At 41.6% G+C, this 18,347-nt stretch overlaps 2 protein-coding genes and 1 non-coding gene across 16 annotated transcripts in view; 2 read left to right on the forward strand and 1 right to left on the reverse strand.

Annotated features, from left to right (window-relative positions):
* Positions 1–96: 96 nt before the first annotated feature.
* Positions 97–7,541, forward strand: SOD1 (superoxide dismutase 1). Its single transcript, NM_001009025.1, has 5 exons — positions 97–168; positions 4,114–4,210; positions 5,433–5,502; positions 6,236–6,353; positions 7,434–7,541. Exons 1-5 carry the CDS (start codon positions 97–99, stop codon positions 7,539–7,541), a joined length of 465 nt encoding a protein of 154 aa, NP_001009025.1.
* Positions 4,624–4,800, forward strand: LOC112206706 (small nucleolar RNA SNORA81). Its single transcript, XR_002941135.1, has one exon. It is a non-coding gene; the product is annotated as a small nucleolar RNA SNORA81 (small nucleolar RNA).
* A 2,459-nt stretch (positions 7,542–10,000) lies between the features above and the next one.
* The window catches only part of SCAF4 (SR-related CTD associated factor 4), a 61,898-nt gene continuing 53,551 nt past the window's right edge, over positions 10,001–18,347 (reverse strand). For all 14 annotated transcript variants that reach the window (XM_063803689.1, XM_063803687.1, XM_054675306.2 and 11 more), the window contains one exon: positions 10,001–11,321. In XM_063803689.1, coding sequence (XP_063659759.1) covers positions 10,366–11,321 — 956 coding nt within the window. In that variant the 3' untranslated portion in view covers positions 10,001–10,365. The remainder of the gene's footprint in view (positions 11,322–18,347) is intronic.

Raw genomic sequence — 18,347 nt, forward strand, 5'->3', positions numbered from 1 at the left:
GGAGACCTGGTGCTGGTTTGCGTCGTAGTCTCCTGCAGCGTCTGTGGTTTCCGTCGCAGTCCTCGGAACCAGGACCTCGGCGTGGCGTAGCGAGTTATGGCGACGAAGGCCGTGTGCGTGCTGAAGGGCGATGGCCCAGTGCAGGGCATCATCAATTTCGAGCAGAAGGCAAGGGCTGGGACGGAGGCTTGTTTGCGAGGCCGCTCCTACCCGCTCGTCCCCCCGCGCACCTTTGCTAGGAGCGGGTCGCCCGCCAGGCCTCGGGGCTGCCCTGGTCCAGCGCCCGGTCCCGGCCCGTGCCGCCCGGTCGGTGCCTTCGCCCCCAGCGGTGCGGTGCCCAAGTGCTGAGTCACCGGGCGGGCCCGGGCGCGGGGTGTGGGACCGAGGCCGCCGCGGGGCTGGGCCTGCGCGTGGCGGGAGCGCGGGGAGGGATTGCCGCGGGCCGGGGAGGGGCGGGGGCGGGCGTGCTGCCCTCTGTGGTCCGTGGGCCGCCGCCGCGGGTCTGTCGTGTGCCTGGAGCGGCTGTGCTCGTCCCTTGCTTGGCCGTGTTCTCGTTCCTGAGGGTCCCGCGGACACCGAGTGGCGCAGTGCCAGGCCCAGCCCGGGGATGGCGACTGCGCCTGAGCCCGCCTGGTGTCTTCGCATCCCTCTCCGCTTTCCGGCTTCAGCGCTCTAGGTCAGGGAGTCTTCGCTTTTGTACAGCTCTAAGGCTAGGAATGGTTTATTATATTTTTAAAAGGCTTTGGAAAACAAAAATACGCAACAGAGACCGTTTGTGTGACACTTTGCAGGGAAGTTTGCTGGCCTCTGTTCTAGGTCATGATTGGGCTGCAAGGGCAGAGAAGGTAGCCTTCAACAGAGGTCCTTTTCCTCCTCCTAAGCTCCGGGAGCCAGAGGTTTAACTGACCTTTTTGGGGATTTTTGAGGGCAGTGATCTTAACTTTGGGTGCACAGTTAGCTTATTTGAAGATCTTACTAAAAATACACCAGAGCCCAACCTCAGACCAATTACATCAAAACCTGTCCTAGTGCAGGGTGAGTATTGCTGTTTTTTGAAAGTTTCCAAAAGTGATTTTGATGTGCACCTACGATTGAGAACTGTCGTTTGAGGACAGTGGGTGGGGTTTCGTATTTGGAAATTAGAAGACCTGGAGTTTCCATTACACCGAATTGGCACTTAATAACTGTTGTGGGAGCATTTCTTAAGCCACATTTTCGTAAAGTGGTTTTAAAATTGCTCTGCCAGTAGGCAGGTTGCTAAGATGATCAGAGACAAACTTCTGAACGACTCTTGTAAAATATACAGAAATATTTTCAGAACTGTTATCAGTAAAATTACAAAACGTGTTGCAAGGAAGGTGCTTGTGATAACACTGTCCCAGAACCTTAGTGAAGTTACCAACTGGTGGAAAATTTTCTCTTGCACTCGGCTTAAAAATCATGAGGGAATATTTACTATATGAATGAGATTCAGTCTTTAAAGGGGTTTACAGAAACGTGAGAGGACAGGAACAGTTAGTCTGTGTAAATGTCTGAAATATATGTGAGGGAGATAATGAGTTTAGCCTTTTTCTTTAATAGGTCTCCAGATTTTCTGGAAAAGGTTCTTTGGCATTTGACTCCATTTTGCTGTTTCATTTGTCAGACTTCTTTTTGTCCCTCTTTACTTCTCCCCACATAATTCACCAGTACTAGTGTTTTGTTTTTCAGACCAAGTCTCGCTCTGTCGCCCAGGCTGGAGTGCAGTGGCGCGATCTCGGCTCACTGCAACCTCCGCCTCCCAGGTTCAAGCAATTCTCCTGCCTCAGCCTCCTGGGTAGCTGGGACTACAGGCGCGCGCCGCCACGCCTGGCTAATTTTTTATATTTTAGTAGAGACGGCGTTTCACCATGTTGGCCAGGATGGTCTCGATCTGTTCACGTCGTGATCTACCCGCCTCGGCCTCCCAAAGTGCTGGGATTACAGGCGTGAGCCACCCCGCCCGGCCACCAGTGTTAGTCTTAAGACGCCTCTGAGGAATCCCTTCTCCCTGGCCGTTGAGAATCCATGCATGAACCCAGGTTTCTGTCATTTTCTACCTTCCCTGAGCAGCTTGCATAGTTCCTTCTTTTAAGCGCCTGACTTCGTTTTGTTTGGTGCCCGTTGTACCTGAGAATGAGCCTTGGATAGTGGAGCATTCCAGCTTTCCAGATATGCAGAGATAATACATTGGCTATAAACTACTTGGCTTGGCCTATTCCGTGTTTAAAATCTTGGACTCTGCTAGTTTTTACAAATCAGAATTTTTCACGTATTAATCCAGTTTTCCTAGCTTCTCTTGAAGAATTTTTGGAGATCTCTTCGTACTGAGCCTTCATTAGCCCAGGACAGTACTGCTGTAGCAGTTCATGTATTTTTTCGCTTCCCAGGCCTGTGTTATTCACTTAAGTTCATAGCCTGGTCCCTGTAGGGTTGTACCCAAGCACAGCTACTTACATGTCCCGAGTGTATTACCAGTTAAATGGAGGTTTCAAAGAACCTGCTGTTTTTGGCCCTGTGCTCTTGATAACAGAGTGTTTGAGGGACAACTTTCACATTTGAGTTTTTCCAAAATTAAAGGTTATAGAAGAGTCACAATATCTATTGTCAAAAAGAAAAGAATTTAAAAAGGCAGCAATTGCCAGGATACTTCATTTGAAAAATGGTATTTTCCAGTGGAAAGTCACATCTTAAGGGTTAATGCCTCTTAACTGTTGGCCGTATTTGAAAACAAACCAAGCTAAAAACAAGAGACACTGACATGTTGTATGACGGTGTGGTGTGGATGTTGTGTTTATTTTAGTCCTGAGATCTAGTTGTAACTTCCTTGATTTCTGTATGTAGCCACGGAGCACCATTACCTGTCACCATTACCTGAATGGCGATACTGCTTACTTTCATTTTGGTAGAGTGGAAAGGTTACCTAGGTTTCAGTGCTTGAAAAGATTTCAGAAAGCAGTAGTACCTCTGGTTAGACTAGAATCAGTCCTCTCCTGGGGGCCGTGGAATAGAATATTTTCTGACTGCTAATTAAAAATACCTGTGATAGCCGGGTGTGGTGGCTCACACCTGTAATCCCAGCACTTTGGGAGGCCGAGACGGGTGGATCACGACGTCAGCAGATCAAGACCATCCTGGCTAACACGGTGAAACCCCGTCTCTACTAAAAATACAAAAAAATTAGCCGGGTGTGGTGGCGGGCGCCTGTAGTCCCAGCTACTCAGGAGGCTGAGGCAGGAGAATGGCATGAACCTGGGAGGCGGAGCTTGCAGTGAGCCGAGATCATGTCACTGCACTCCAGCCTGGGTGACAGAGCGAGACTCGTCTCAAAAAAAAGAAAAAAACTTATGATGGACACTTAAAAACACTCACTGAGTGGGGAGTGGAGAGCAGGGGTCCCAGGGTAGCCTGTTGGACATTTCCAGGGCGACTTTTTCTTTTTTTTTAAAGTCAAGTGAGTATGCCATATGGAAAAGGGTGTGTGTGGAGAAAAAGCAAGGGGCTCCAGAGTGTAGGATGAGACATACACCTTTTGGGTTAAAAAGGCTGAGGCAGGAGAATGGCGTGAACCCGGGAGGCGGAGCTTGCAGTGAGCTGAGATCATGCCACTGCACTCAAGCCTGGGTGACAGAGCGAGACTCTGTCTCAGAATAAACAAAAAAGGTTTACATGTATATTCAACATGTACAAATATGACCTATTCAAAAGTACTACATAAATAGGTACTTACATTACCTATTTACTGTAATAGTCAAAGCCTATGAAGTATCTAACACTGATGTGTAGGTACTCACTTTGCTTGCCACTCTATTAGGTGCTTTTTATGTTATTTAATCGCGAAACCTGGCCACAGGGCGCTTGTGCATTGAGTGTGGGAACAAGATTACCGTCTCCCTTTTGAGGACACAGGCCTAGAGCAGTTAAGCAGCTTGCTGGAGGTTCACTGGCTAGAAAGTGGTCAGCCTGGGATTTGGACACAGATTTTTCCACTCGCAAGTCTGGCTGCTTTTTACTTCACTGTGAGGGGTAAAGGTAAATCAGCTGTTTTCTTTGTTCAGAAACTCTCTCCAACTTTGCACTTTTCTTTAATTAAAGGAAAGTAATGGACCAGTGAAGGTGTGGGGAAGCATTAAAGGACTGACTGAAGGCCTGCATGGATTCCATGTTCATGAGTTTGGAGATAATACAGCAGGTGGGTGTTGTGCTGTGCTGGTGACCCATACTTGTTCACCCTAGTTAGATAAACAGTAGAGTAGCCCCTAAACGTTAAAACCCCTCAACTTGTTTTTGAGAAAGGGTCTTGCTGTGTCGCTCAGGCTGGAGTGCAGTGGCGCTGTGCCATCACGGCTCACCTTAGCCTTGACCTCCCAGGCTCCAGTGATCCTCATGCCTTGGCCCGTAGCTGGGACTACAGGTACACACCACCACGCCTGGCTAATTTTTGTATTTTTTTCTAGAGGTGGGGTTTCATCATGTTGCCCAGGCTGGTCTTGAACTGCTGGGCTCAAGTGGTCTATCCTCCTCGACCTCCCAAAGTGCTGGGATTACAGGTGTGAGCCACTGTGCCTGGGAAAACCCTCAACTTTTCTTTTAAAAAAGAGGTCAACTTTATTGTATATAAGCACTGTGCTAAAGTTGCAGGAACTGGGACCATATCTTGATTTTTGTAATAATGCCAGCAGAGTACACACAAGAAAAGTAACTGCACTAGATTGTGAAGACTGGGGTGGACTTGCTTCTGAAGGTCCAGTGCCCTTTGTCTTAAGATTTGGTGTAGTGTATGTTTAGAAACCAAAAAAAGAGAAGTCAAGTTAAAATATCTTTGAAGATCAACCTTAAGATTAGCCACAAAACTGGGCTTTGATACCTAGGTGTGGAAAAGAAAGGGAAAGAGTTGATGTTTTGTCTTACAGCATCATTGTAGAAGAGGGTGTTTTTTTGTTTGTTTGTTTTTTGAGACGGAGTCTTACTCTGTGGCCCAGGCTGGAGTGCAGTGGCGCGATCTCAGCTCACTGCAACCCCTGCCTCCCAGGTTCAAGCGATTCTCCTGCCTCAGCCTACTAAGTAGCTGGGACTATAGGTGCGCACCACCACGCCTAGCTAATTTTTGTATTTTTTCAGTAGAGACAGGGTTTTGCTATGTTGGCCAGGCTGGTCTCAAACTCCTGACCTCAGATGATCCAGCCACCTCAGCTTCCCAAAGTGCTGGGGTTCCAGGTGTTAGCCACCATGCCTGGCCATAGACTTGTTTCTGTTCCCTTCTCACTGTGGCTGTACCAAGGTGTTGCTTATCCCAGAAGTCGTGATGCAGGTCAGCACTTTCTCCATGGGAAGTTTTAGCGGTGTTTCTTTTTAGAATGTATTTGGGAACTTTAATTCATAATTTAGCTTTTTTTTCTTCTTCTTGTAAATAGGCTGTACCAGTGCAGGTCCTCACTTTAATCCTCTATCCAGAAAACACGGTGGGCCAAAGGATGAAGAGAGGTAACAAGATGCTTAAGTCTTGTAATAATGGCGATAGCTTTCTGGAGTTCATATGGTATACTACTTGTAAATATGTGCTAAGATAATTCCGTGTTTCCCCCACCTTTGCTTTTGAACTTGCTGACTCATCTAAACCCCTGCTCCCAAATGCTGGAATGCTTTTACTTCCTGGGCTTAAAGGAATTGACAAATGGGGACACTTAAAACGATTTGGTTTTGTAGCATTTATTGAATATAGAACTAATACAAGTGCCAAAGGGGAACTAATACAGGAAATGTCATGAACAGTACTGTCAACCACTAGCAAAATCAATCATCATTGTGAAACATAGGAAGCTCCTGTAGATAAAAAAAAAATTGATACTGAAAACTAGTCAAGACTCCATTTATATGTGTATGTTTTCTGAAAGCCTTTCAGAAAAATATTAAAGGACAAGATTTTTATATCAGAGGCCTTGGGACATAGCTTTGTTAGCTATGCCAGTAATTAACAGGCATAACTCAGTAATTGAGAGTTTACCCTTTGGTACTTCTGAAATCAGGTGCAGCCCCATGTTTCTTCCCAGAGCATTAGTATGTAGACGTGAAGCCTTGTTTGAAGAGGTGTATTTAGAATGCCTAGCTACTTGTTTGCAAATTTGTGTCTACTCAGTCAAGTTTTAATTTAGCTCATGAACTACCTTGATGTTTAGTGGCATCAGCCCTAATCCATCTGATGCTTTTTCATTATTAGGCATGTTGGAGACTTGGGCAATGTGACTGCTGACAAAGATGGTGTGGCCGATGTGTCTATTGAAGATTCTGTGATCTCACTCTCAGGAGACCATTGCATCATTGGCCGCACACTGGTGGTAAGTTTTCATAAAAGGATATGCATAAAACTTCTAACATACAGTCATGTATCTTTTCACTTTGATTGTTAGTCGCGGTTTCTAAAGATCCAGATAAACTGTACTTGCAGTTCAAATTAGGAAAAGCAATTTTATTGGACAATTACGGTGAAAATGAATTATTTTATCTAGGTCAGTTAAGAACACTGTTCTGCTAAGATGCAGTAAAAAGCAGGTTACATTTGACCATATTAGATCTGAGTTTGGAAAACAGAAGTAGTCTTTAGTTTTAAAATGGCCAGATTTTCTTGCCAGGATTGGGTTTCTCACTTGTTAAACAGAACATTTTGTTAAGTTTAAAACCTGGGATGGACTTAAGTATTCATGTTCATTCAGGACTGCAGGTTATCATGACTTGTTTAACTTGTGGGAAGCTGTTGTCCCAAGTTATCCTGGGGAACTGCATCTGGTTCATGCAAAACACCAAGTAGACAGGCTCTCTTTTACCTCCCCTTGAGGGCATTAACATTCAGTAGTCACTTCCATTCAGTTAACCCTTTATTTTTATGGTTTTCTTGAGCCATAGTTGTAAAGCAGAAAAATCATTTATAAAGGTTTGTTGAACAAAATTCAAAATACTGTTGCTAAAGTATTAAGATTTTTTAGGATTATACCTTACTTATAGGCCTGTCATTCATTTGGCATGAAATTTTGAGTTTTATTCACTTTCACTTTCCTTTTTTTCCAAAGCAATTAAAAAAACTGCCAAAGTAAGAGTGACTGCGGAACTAAGGTTAATGTAACTTACCATGGAGGATTAAGGGTAGCGTGTGGTGGTCTACAACAGTTATTTGGGTTTTAGTATTTCATTTAGACATAGCAACACTTACCTAATGTTTAAAGGTAATGTCTTTGCAACACCAAGAGAAAGCTTTGAGTAGTAGTTTCTACTTTTAAACTACTAAATATTAGTATATCTCTCTACTAGGTTTAATGTTATTTTTCTAATATTATGAGGTTCTTAAACATCTTTTGGGTATTGTTGGGAGGAGGTAGTGATTACTTGACAGCCCAAAGTTATCTTCTTAAAATTTTTTACAGGTCCATGAAAAAGCAGATGACTTGGGCAAAGGTGGAAATGAAGAAAGTACAAAGACAGGAAACGCTGGAAGTCGTTTGGCTTGTGGTGTAATTGGGATCGCCCAATAAACATTCCCTTGGATGTAGTCTGAGGCCCCTTAACTCATCTGTTATCCTGCTAGCTGTAGAAATGTATCCTGATAAACATTAAACACTGTAATCTTAAAAGTGTAATTGTGTGACTTTTTCAGAGTTGCTTTAAAGTACCTGTAGTGAGAAACTGATTTATGATCACTTGGAAGATTTGTATAGTTTTATAAAACTCAGTTAAAATGTCTGTTTCAATGACCTGTATTTTGCCAGACTTAAATCACAGATGGGTATTAAACTTGTCAGAATTTCTTCAATTGTCATTCAAGCCTGTGAATAAAAACCCTGTATGGCACTTATTATGAGGCTATTAAAAGAATCCAAATTCAAACTAAATTAGCTCTGATACTTATTTATATAAACAGCTTCAGTGGAACAGATTTAGTAATACTAACAGTGATAGCATTTTATTTTGAAAGTGTTTTGAGACCATCAAAATGCATACTTTAAAACAGCAAGTCTTAGCTAAAACTAACACAACTCTGCTTAGACAAATAGGCTGTCCTTTGAAAGCTTTAGGGAAATGTTCCTGCTTAGTCATTTTAGCATTTTGATTCATAAAGTACCTCCTCATTTTAAAAAGATACTACGATGTAAGAGAGCCATTTGATAACTTTTTAGTGAGCTTTAAAAGGCAAGTTACAGCCTCAGCTAGCTAGTAAGATTATCTGCCTGCCAGAATGGCACAAATTCTACATTCAAGGGTAGATGCTGGCACAACCTACTTACAGATTAGCCCTTTAAAGCAATCTGTAGCATTAGAAGATGGAACCAAGGAAATGTTTGACTGTGGGTTCTGGCTGTTGATAAATAATTTACACACCGAATTAGTGAAATGAGTCACTTTCTCTTAATGTATGTATGTACCTGAGAGAATGCTTTTCAATGTTAACCTAACTCAGGTTTGACTAAATTATTCAATTGGAAATTGTAGAATATTATTTCTGATAAACCAGAAATAAGTGAAATGCTGTTTGTTCATAAATATGTACTTTATCAAATGTAGGAAAGATCATTTAGGAGAGGAAAAGCTAAATTGGAAGACAAATCTGTAGTGTTTCCAAAGTTTTAAAATTATGGTAAACAACAGTATGTTCACAGTAAGTGGTTAAAACAACCATTCTTTAAATCTCAGTAGAGAATTTTTAAAAAACAGTATTGAACACATTTCCCTAATGTAGTTTGTTGCCCATGTGGAATAACTCAATTGGAGACTCACTCACGCCTTTTGAAACTTCAAATATAATTACACTACCAGTTTTTACATGTGCATATAGGATGGTCCCAATACTTTAAATTGGAAATACAGGCTGTAAGTCCTTCAAGTCTGGATGTTGGGTAATCACGTTTTCTTCCAGAAGCCATTTGTTAGGACTTTTAAACTTCTCAGTGGGCCAGTGTAAAATTAAGGACAAGTTTTATAATTTAAATTTACAGATAGATAGATAGATATAAAACAATTTTCTCTCATTTTCTAAAGGCAGGAATATAAGGACATTGCCCTAGATATATTCTCCCCATCAAACCAAAGGTCTTGCTGCTGAGTATTATTTAAAAACCAGAGTAATAAAGCAGCTTCGCCTGAGGATGAAGGCAAAGACAAAGTTAACTGCTCAGTATACTGAAACCAGGAGTTTGAAAAAGTAATTCAAAACAACTTCAAGGCCATAAATACTTGGATAGTGTGACATCAGGTCTTGGCACTGGATTTCCTGCAATTTCAGATGAAGGCTTGACTTGGCTTTAGATGTTTTCATGTGATAATTCTTGGATAACCTACAACGATTTTTCCTATTTAAACCACCAACTTTAAGCAGAAGAAATAAAGTATATGTGGGGGAAAAGTTCGTTTACCTCTGCTCAGCAGGGGAATTAAAAAACTGGTGAAGAAAGGCAACAGGCAAGGCTTATATAAGGAAACAGTAATAGGTTGCATTGAAGTCCTCAAACACAACAAAAAGCTTTTAGGTTGCAAATGTTAACCTTGATTCTTTTACCCTTTTGAAAAATTCAATGGGATGGTTGGAAAAAAAAAAAAGACACACACACACACACACGCAACCTTCTAACGTAATACCCAGGCAGTCAGATAATTTATAGCACAACGTGTAACACTGGGATCCAACTTTTCACCCAGCAAAATCTCCTTACAAATTAGGGCAACATATACCACAAAGCCAATGGAAAAAAAAAGAAAACCTCGACTGAATTGCAAACACAGCTTTTCAATTGACATTAAAACAACTAACCTTTACCTTATGACTGAACATTAAAAATCAAAAGTATTACATATGAAAGTGAGAATAACTACATAAAATGTCTATTTTCATCAAATAAGTCTAATTTAGACTCCAATACAGTATTAACAGCTCAAACTTTGATGGTGAACAATCCTTTTCCACCTTAATGCAGTGTAGGAAGAATAGCACACATTAAAGTTTGTTACGAAAATAGAGTTTATTAAAAACATCCCTATTGTTTTGAGGAGCTTTCACCGTTACCTTGTCTTAAATTAAAAAAAAAAAAAAAATAGAGAGCACTTCTAATTACGATTTGTAAACTTTTTAAAGTCAAAACTTTTAAAAAGTTACAGCAAAAAGGGTAATATTTATTCATATTTTCAGTATTTTTTGTTATTTTGTGGCTATTTTTAAATAGAAGGGAAGCAATCAAATTGCTTACAGTTCCCCACCAGCTGGCGCGGGGCTGCAGTACAGCGGGAGCGGATATAATACAGCATCTGTACACCTCAAGCTCTACACTCCAGGAAGTGTCACTGTCACATTTTCACAAATTCCAGTCTCTAACGAGGAGCCTCTGCTGCTGAGCCAGAATCCTTTTCGGGTTCAACGGATGAGGTAGCCTCAGCAGGTAACTCTTCAGAAGGCTTTAGGACTGCAGCCTCAGACACCCCCTTCTCAAGTTCTGAAGCAGTGTCTACATTTCCCACTTGGCTAATGGGAGGTTCAACGGTTTTGTTACCACCTGCCCTGTCTGTCACCTCAGGCTTTTCCTTTCCTCGGGCTTCTTCCTTCTCTCTACGAGACTCTCTATCTCTAGAATCTCTCTCTCTGTCTCGATGCCCACTAGAGCGTCTATTTCTCTCTTCCAAGTCTCTGTGCCTGTCCCGGTCAGGGCTCCTCCTTCCCCACTCTCTCCTGTCACGGTTACTATTATCTCTATCATCATTACGGTTCCCATACCGTTCCCGGTCATTTTCCACCCTATTTCCAAAAGATCTTCTTCCAAACCTTTCTTGGTCTCTACCTGAATTGAACTGCTGCCTGTTATCATTTCTAAACTGCTGTGGCTGCTGCTGTGTTGGTGGAGGCTGTTGTGATGGTGGTGGCTGCTGCTGCTGCTGCTGCTGTGGTTGCTGGGGCGCCTGCGGCTGTGGCTGCTGCTGTGGCTGCTGCGGCGGCTGTTGCCTTCCGTCTCTGTCTTCAGGACCCCCTGGGCCTGGCCCTGGGCCCCCGAGCCCTGGCATTCCACCAGGCCTAACAAAGGGGCCATGCGGTGGGAAGGGACCTTTCATTCCATGAGGTGGAGGCATCGCAAAGCCCCCTGGTCCTGGCGGTGGGCCTCTGTGCATCATGTGCGGTGGCATGGGACGGGGCGGCATCAAAGGGAACCGCTGTAAGTGAGGTGGGGGCATTCCTGGAGGGCGCTGGAGTGGGATGAGACCGGGCCGGGCGCCAAGAAGACCAGTAGATGGTGCCTGAAGTCCAATTACAGGACCAGGGGCAACTCCTTGAGTGCCTAAAAGACGACAAAAATAAAAATGTAAACACCACCGAAGATGGCACTCCAGTTTCAGCTGTGTTCTGTGGCGCTTAAAGCAAAATAAAATTCAACCCACAATCTTCAAATTTCATAGTTTGCCACTCTACCTGTCACAAACCCAGTGTGAGGCCTAGTAACAACCTAAGGCAAGCAATTGCAAAGACATTTTTAAAGTATCTAATACAGGTAGAGGCCAGAATAAACTGGGAAATAAAATAGTAATGGTAATACCAATTTTCAAAGAGTATGTCAAAATCTCCTGTAGCTTTCATTAGAAGCTGTCTTCCCACTCCAAATACATTTGAGAAACACAGTGTGCTAAGTCCTAATGAGATAAATACATTCACTATCAGTAACTATTCAAGCTAACTAAGCATACTGCAGGTGCACACTTAGAAAATTTACACCCCGTCTTATTACTAGAAAAAAATGAGGTCACTGACCTAGAAAACCCATGAAAGAGGAAGATCTCTTTGACTCCATGCTACACTTAGTCCATATTATTAAAATGCCTCATGCAGTTACTATGCAATGTGCATCAAATAAACACTAATGTCTACAAAACAAAGATCCATACGCAAATGTGAAGTTTACTGTTACAGTTCCTTTTTCAAGGCACAGCATGATATTTAACTTGCGAGGCCATCACGACCTGAATAATGCTCAATGTTCAGCTGTTCACCTTCTATTCATTATTTCTATTCATTCTTCCAAAGGTGGCAAGTCTGGTAAGGTTGGTGCTGCTGAAATAACAATGACTTCTTGGTTTTATTTTCCTATCTACATGAGGGTTTGCTCATACTGATATAAGAGTCACGCAAGTTCAACAACCTGTCATTTTCTGCTTGGGGTTTACCACTTAGGTACAGAAAAGCATTGGAATCTCTCAATTTATCCTTTTGCAAATATAAATAAGACAAATACTATAATACTATGACTGAAAGGAGTTATTCTGATAATGGAAAATGTTCCAGGTACTGTTAAGAACATGCTATTTACCCATGTGCTGCAGAAAGGTCTTTGAGCAAGTTATGGGTTGATCAGTTAGCAATGGTAAGAAAAATACTTGGGTGACACTGACAGAAAAATGACCAATACTTTAGTACTAGTTTTCTTTCTTCCCCAACATCATGTTATTTTAGATTTACAATTTGAATAAACTTCTTCCCACCTACTTTAGCAAATTAACAAGTCCTGTTTCTAGATTTTATGTATTAATAATTATATCATGCTAAATAAGAACTTCTACTTTAGTTTTTGCTACCCACAACGTGTTGTCCAATAGTACTTGTCACACTTCAGCACTAAAGTGGACCTGAAAAGGTATGCAAACTAGTTTATAATACTCTTTTAACGTAAAGACTCACCAGGTTTGGTATTTACATAAAAATATCTTCTTCTAAATGCTTAAAGAGAAATATATTATGTTCGGTGAAATACAATCTTGGACATGTGCCTCAGTATTCTGGCTTATAAAATGGGCATAGTAATAATACCTGCCACTTGTTGAGATCAAATAGGATAAAATACATGAGAGTGAGTTCAGTGTTTGGCTCATGTAACTGCTGAAATTATTCTGCATATCTATTTAGAAAAGTAATAAATATCCTAATACTAAACATTTGATTTTGCAAAAAAACAAACACAACATTTTCTATTTCTGGTAATTAAAATCTTAATCAACTCCTCCTGCTTCTTCGACACCTGCCATAGTTTAAAGTCAAGTACTTCGGTAACCAGAAAAAATACACTGAGCTTTCATGTCAGGTCTAAAGTTGGGAAATGCTGATTACCACAGCAAAAGCGCCAGAAATTGTGAAATGGATGAGGTGATGGCTCTGTCCCTTCACAGGCTCTTCAGACACTTTGGGAAAATCCCAATGAACAAGTACAGGACACCAGCTACACTGTATCTCAGATAGAAATAAAACACTCTTCACATCATTTGGGAAATATTTACTGAGTATATACCATACACTGGGGCAACAGAAGCACATGTCCTTGCTTTCACTTTGTAAAGGAATAGTGTAGTTCCAACACCTGTGGACTTTAATCCAAAACATAAAATGTATATGCCCAGGCACAGTCTCTTTTAATAGAGGGATCATTATATAGAAACACCTGAAACAAACTGAACTTTACTTTCCCATCACCTTTTATCAGTAAAGATTTGTTTTCCAGGACTAAAATGGCCAATGTTTACTGTTACGGAGGTCAGCATAGCACATGCTGGTGCCTATCTATAGGTTCAAGTGGTCAAGCCAAATTATAAAATAACACCAGAAAAACGGGGGAAACAGTTTCAAAGCATCTTATTATAACAAGAGAATTTAGTTGAGATGAGTCTTCAAAAGGAAAGTGATTCCTGAAGGGCAATGGGAAGGTCCTACTCCTGATTGCCCCATGACTTGGCTTCCTCGAGTATCTGACAGTGGCCAAAGGATGCAAAGCCACCTCAACTTTGTACAGAAGAGAGAAAAGGGGCCCTGATGATAAAATACAAACCCCAGACTGAAGGACCACATCTCTTAAGTACTTTACAGCATTCATTTGAGGGTATAAATTAACAGGGTTAAAATTTACAATAATCATATAAACCTTATATAAAAGCACAATTTTTATAAAGAATTGCCTACTTGTTTGATACATGTGGATATTTGTGTGTGGGATTTGCTTAAAACATTATACACTCAAATCCTTTCCCTTCTTCGTAAATAAAGCTAAAAAGATGTGGCCAGCTGGGTTTCCTTTTAACCCTTTGAGAGCCAACTAAATTTATAGATTCCTGATAGAATATGCCCATAGCCCCAGATGGCCTTCAGACCACAAAAAAATTTTATCTGTAGTTCCTTTTATTCCCTTTTGCAGTGAACATGTAATGCTTTTATAATCAGTTATATTAAAAACACATTAGGTGGCAGAAGACTGGCAAGCATGCTAGCTAGGAAGTCCTTATTAGGAAAGCTGGCATTAGGCATAAACCATCAGAGTATATTGTGAGTTACCCAGGTGAAAAGGGCATTCAAAGCAATTATTCATTTCATCTGGAAATATGACGTGTGATATCACTGATGAGTTTTCTAAAGTTATAAATTTTTAAAAAACCCAGTTCATTCATATTATGTATTAAATATCTGAATTTTCTATTAACTCATTTAATAGTCCTTTCCTTCAAAAGGGACAGTTTGGTAGAAATAGACAAATTTCAATTGCTGTAGGAGATGGCACAAGCTAGCATGGTGGTATAGAGATGGGACTCATAAAGCTGGTGTGTGAATCTGAGTGGCAGTCATCGGGGGTGTCTGAATTGGATCTCAAAGGAAAATGGACAAGGCCAGTGAGTTAAGGAAGGACGTTACTATCAAGACATTACTATCAGCTTTTGAAAAGGCATATAGCAAGGTAAAGCAGTGGTGTGTGTGGTTCAGAGAACCACAATAAAATGACTTGATGAAAACTAAGAAGAAAGGAGAAAATACAGATGAGGTTTATGAAGCTGAAGAGATAAGTCAGGGCAATTCACAGGCCCTATATGCCATAAGGAGGAACCTGGACTTTGACCTCTAGTGGTGCAGAAAACCAAGTAATTTTTAGCAGGGATAAATGATTCTATGATTGTTTTTGATAGATCCTTCTGGCAAGTAGTGTACAGGATAGCTAAGAGGGGAAGGCCCCTCAAGAGTAGTTAGGCACTTATTCGGAGAATCCAGCAGTGACAGTGATAGTGACAAGAGACTGAAGTGAGAGGTGCTAGAGATGGAGGACACACTGAAGACATTTAGTGGACAGGAAGGACAGGGTGTAAGCGATGAAGGAACACAGCTCTCTGCCTTAACTGAGCGGATGCAGCTGTCAACGCAAGATCAGAAGAGTGATGGTGTTAACTCCCCTGGAATATAGGTGAAACAAATAAGGGCTCAGACCTGGGAAACAAATTTTTAACACAGCGAGGCGTTAGGGCAGACCAAAACAGTGATGGCTCTAAGTGCCTGAATTCAAATTTGGGAAGTATGGAAAACACACTGGAGTTTAACTAAAAATAACCAAGAATCTGTAAATACTTCCTATGACGATCCAAAAAACAGTTGTTTTACAATTACAAAAGGGGGTGGGGAGACACCATTGCCATCTACAGCAAAGATGCCTGAAATGGTGTGAAATAAAGAACAAGTACATTAAAGGGCTACGGGGGAGGTGGGAGAAAGGAAGGTTGATTTCATAGTTGGAGTCCAACGTGGACCTTGAAATCTCAGGAGAATGTGCATAAGGGATACAAAAGGCATATAAATGAATAGGGTGGCTTTCTGTCAAGGACCACAGAGTGTACGCAGTCAGGGAGACAGATATAAAACATAAAATGTAAAAGGTCTGATTTAAATACTGTGGGAGTGACCAACTGCATCAGTTGCAGAAGATTTTGCAGAGGATGCAAAATTTCAGTGAGATCTTTACAGAGAAAGAGGAACGACTCAGTTCCTCTACCTGTTTTGGTCAACAACCCTATCTTCCATTCTACCAGAGCCACTATCTCTAGGAGCTCAGATGTTTGATCACTAATAAAGTCATTACTTCCAAATTCCCAATTTCAAGTACCCCACTCTTTACCTGCTTCTCCTCTTTCCAGGTTATTCTCTCCAGATCTCCTTTCCCCAAACAATCTTCAATCCCACCAGGCTCATGCCCCACAAGGCCCTTCATGTTTTTATCTTAATCCTTACCTGCTTTGGAGTCCATGGCTCTCCCTCACCATATCTGCCTGGAAAATCCCCAACATTGGTTTTAAATGCAACTCTTCTGCCTAATCTCCACCTGGACATGGAGTATGCTGACTGCTCTCATTTCAAATTTCTGTAACTACAACCCAAGTGGACCCTTCATTCTGGCCAGTAATCTAACATTTTCCTAGTCAATCCACATTCTCATGTCCTGGATGAGGACACATGTTCAAGGTCCTCCTTAATCCTGTCTACTCTTAGTTGTTTTGTTTGGTAATTTCAGTACGGTAAAATTCACACATCCTGTAATTTACCCACATAGATGTACAATTCAATGGTTTTAGTATATTCACAGAATTGGGCAACTATCACAATCAACTTTAGAACATTTTTATTACCCTAAAAGGAAATCCTGCATCCGTGGGCCATCTCTATTTCCCCAGCTTTCCCCTCATCTGTCCCAGCCCCAAGCAACCACATGTTTTCTGTCTCTGTGGGTTTACCTATTAACATTCTGTATAAATGGAATCATAAAATATGTGGTCCTGTGTGACTGACTTTTGCTTGGCGTATCTTCTCAAGGTTCATCCATGTTGCATGTTTAAGTCCTTCATTTTTTATTACTAATATTCCGTGATACGAATATACCATATTTTAGTCACCCTAGTTGGCTTATCATTTTTTTAAAAAGGTCTTTAGAAAAAGACTTTTTCATCCACCCACATGCCACCAAATCTACCAATTTACCTGCACCTGAATCCACATTACTCCTACTGTCTGTGACTGTCCGTGCTCCAATGGTTACACCTGTTATTTGTACCCTGGATCTGTCCCCTCTCACCTACATAACAACCGAGCACATAGCCCTTCTTGCTTGCACCAACATTCTCCCCTCTACTGGGCTTCCCAATGGTAAGTATGCTGTAGTTTTTGCCCATCTTTCAGAAACAAGAACAAAAATTAAAAACTCCCTCACCCTGCATCTCCTTTCAGGTATCACCCCATCTTGTTTTTCTCCTCTATAGCAAATCTCCTGAGATGTTCAAAATCCTAATTGTATCCTTCATCTCCCAGTCTCTCACAACCCTATGTAACTGGGCTTTTGAACTCATCAATCCAATGAAAGCACTTTTCTCACAGTCACCAGGAGCCTTCATTTTGCTAAATCCAGCTGCCAAGTCGCAGCGCTCTTTCTTGATCCATCAGTGTCATCTGATAGTTCACCTCTCTCCCCCTCTTTCCTGCCTAGAAACTCTACTTGGCTTTCAGATTATCTCCCTCTACATTTTTATCCTAGCCCACGGGCTGTACCTTCTCAGCATCCTTTGCTGGAGAGTACAGTATAGATAGTGGTCAAAAGCACAGGCTCCTGTTGGAGTGGGGCTACCTTGAATTCTAACACGGCTACTTGTAGCTATGTGACCCTTGGAAGGTTATTTCATCTCCAAGTGCTTCAGTCTCCCCATCTATAAAATGAAGATAACCCTGAGGGCTGCAAGGGTTAAATGATTAATATACACAAACTGCTTAAGAGTTTCTGGCACGTGGAACTATGTCTACCTTAGTCTCACAGCATCATATTCTTAGCTGCCAAATGCTGAAGAATGTTGTCCTCAGACCTCTCACCACTTCTCTATTTACATTTTCTCCTTAGGTAATCTCACAGGCTCCTGCGGCTTTAAATATTATCTTTATCTGCTGAAGATGCCAGAATTTGCAGCTCTATTAGATGTTACCAGTAGTTTACTTGACATCTGTACCTGGGTATCAAAGTTAGAATATCCAACATTTTAATTTGATAGGCTCCCCTCAAACCCACTCCTACAGATTTGCGCATCACAGGAATGGCAATTACATCTACCAGTTGCTTACATAAAAAACGAGTCATTCTTGACTCTTTTTCGCATTCCATATTTAAGTAATATGGCAATTCTGAAGGCTCTATCTTCAAAATATCTTCAGACTCTAACCACTTATCACCTCCATTGCACCAGCCCAACGTGGGCTAGCTCCCATCTCATCTGCTGCAACAGCATCAGAACTGGTCTCCTTTCCACTCTTACCAACTTCTAGAGTCTGTTTCTCTAACAGCCACAGTAATACTTTAAAAACTGCACATCAGATCATGGCATGGATAAAAGACTCTACACCATTTCCCACTGCACTCAAAGCCTAGTGCTCAACAAACTTCTCTAAGCTCATCTCCTGCCACTTTCTTCCCTTTGCTCTCCCTTCCTGCTGTGGTCCTTCAACAATCCATGCCCCATCTCAATCCAGGCCCCCTTTC

This window comes from Pan troglodytes, chromosome 22, assembly GCF_028858775.2.
Source record: "Pan troglodytes isolate AG18354 chromosome 22, NHGRI_mPanTro3-v2.0_pri, whole genome shotgun sequence".
In the NCBI taxonomy this organism is placed as follows: domain Eukaryota; kingdom Metazoa; phylum Chordata; class Mammalia; order Primates; family Hominidae; genus Pan; species Pan troglodytes.

What these genes read in the sequence shown, in the direction of transcription:
- SOD1 (NM_001009025.1), top strand. Translation starts at nt 97, where the DNA reads ATGGCGACGAAGGCCGTGTGCGTGCTGAAGGGCGATGGCCCAGTGCAG. An exon ending in TCATCAATTTCGAGCAGAAG is followed by an intron (nt 169 to 4,113) that starts GCAAGGGCTGGG and finishes CTTTAATTAAAG; the next exon opens with GAAAGTAATGGACCAGTGAA. An exon ending in GTTTGGAGATAATACAGCAG is followed by an intron (nt 4,211 to 5,432) that starts GTGGGTGTTGTG and finishes TCTTGTAAATAG; the next exon opens with GCTGTACCAGTGCAGGTCCT.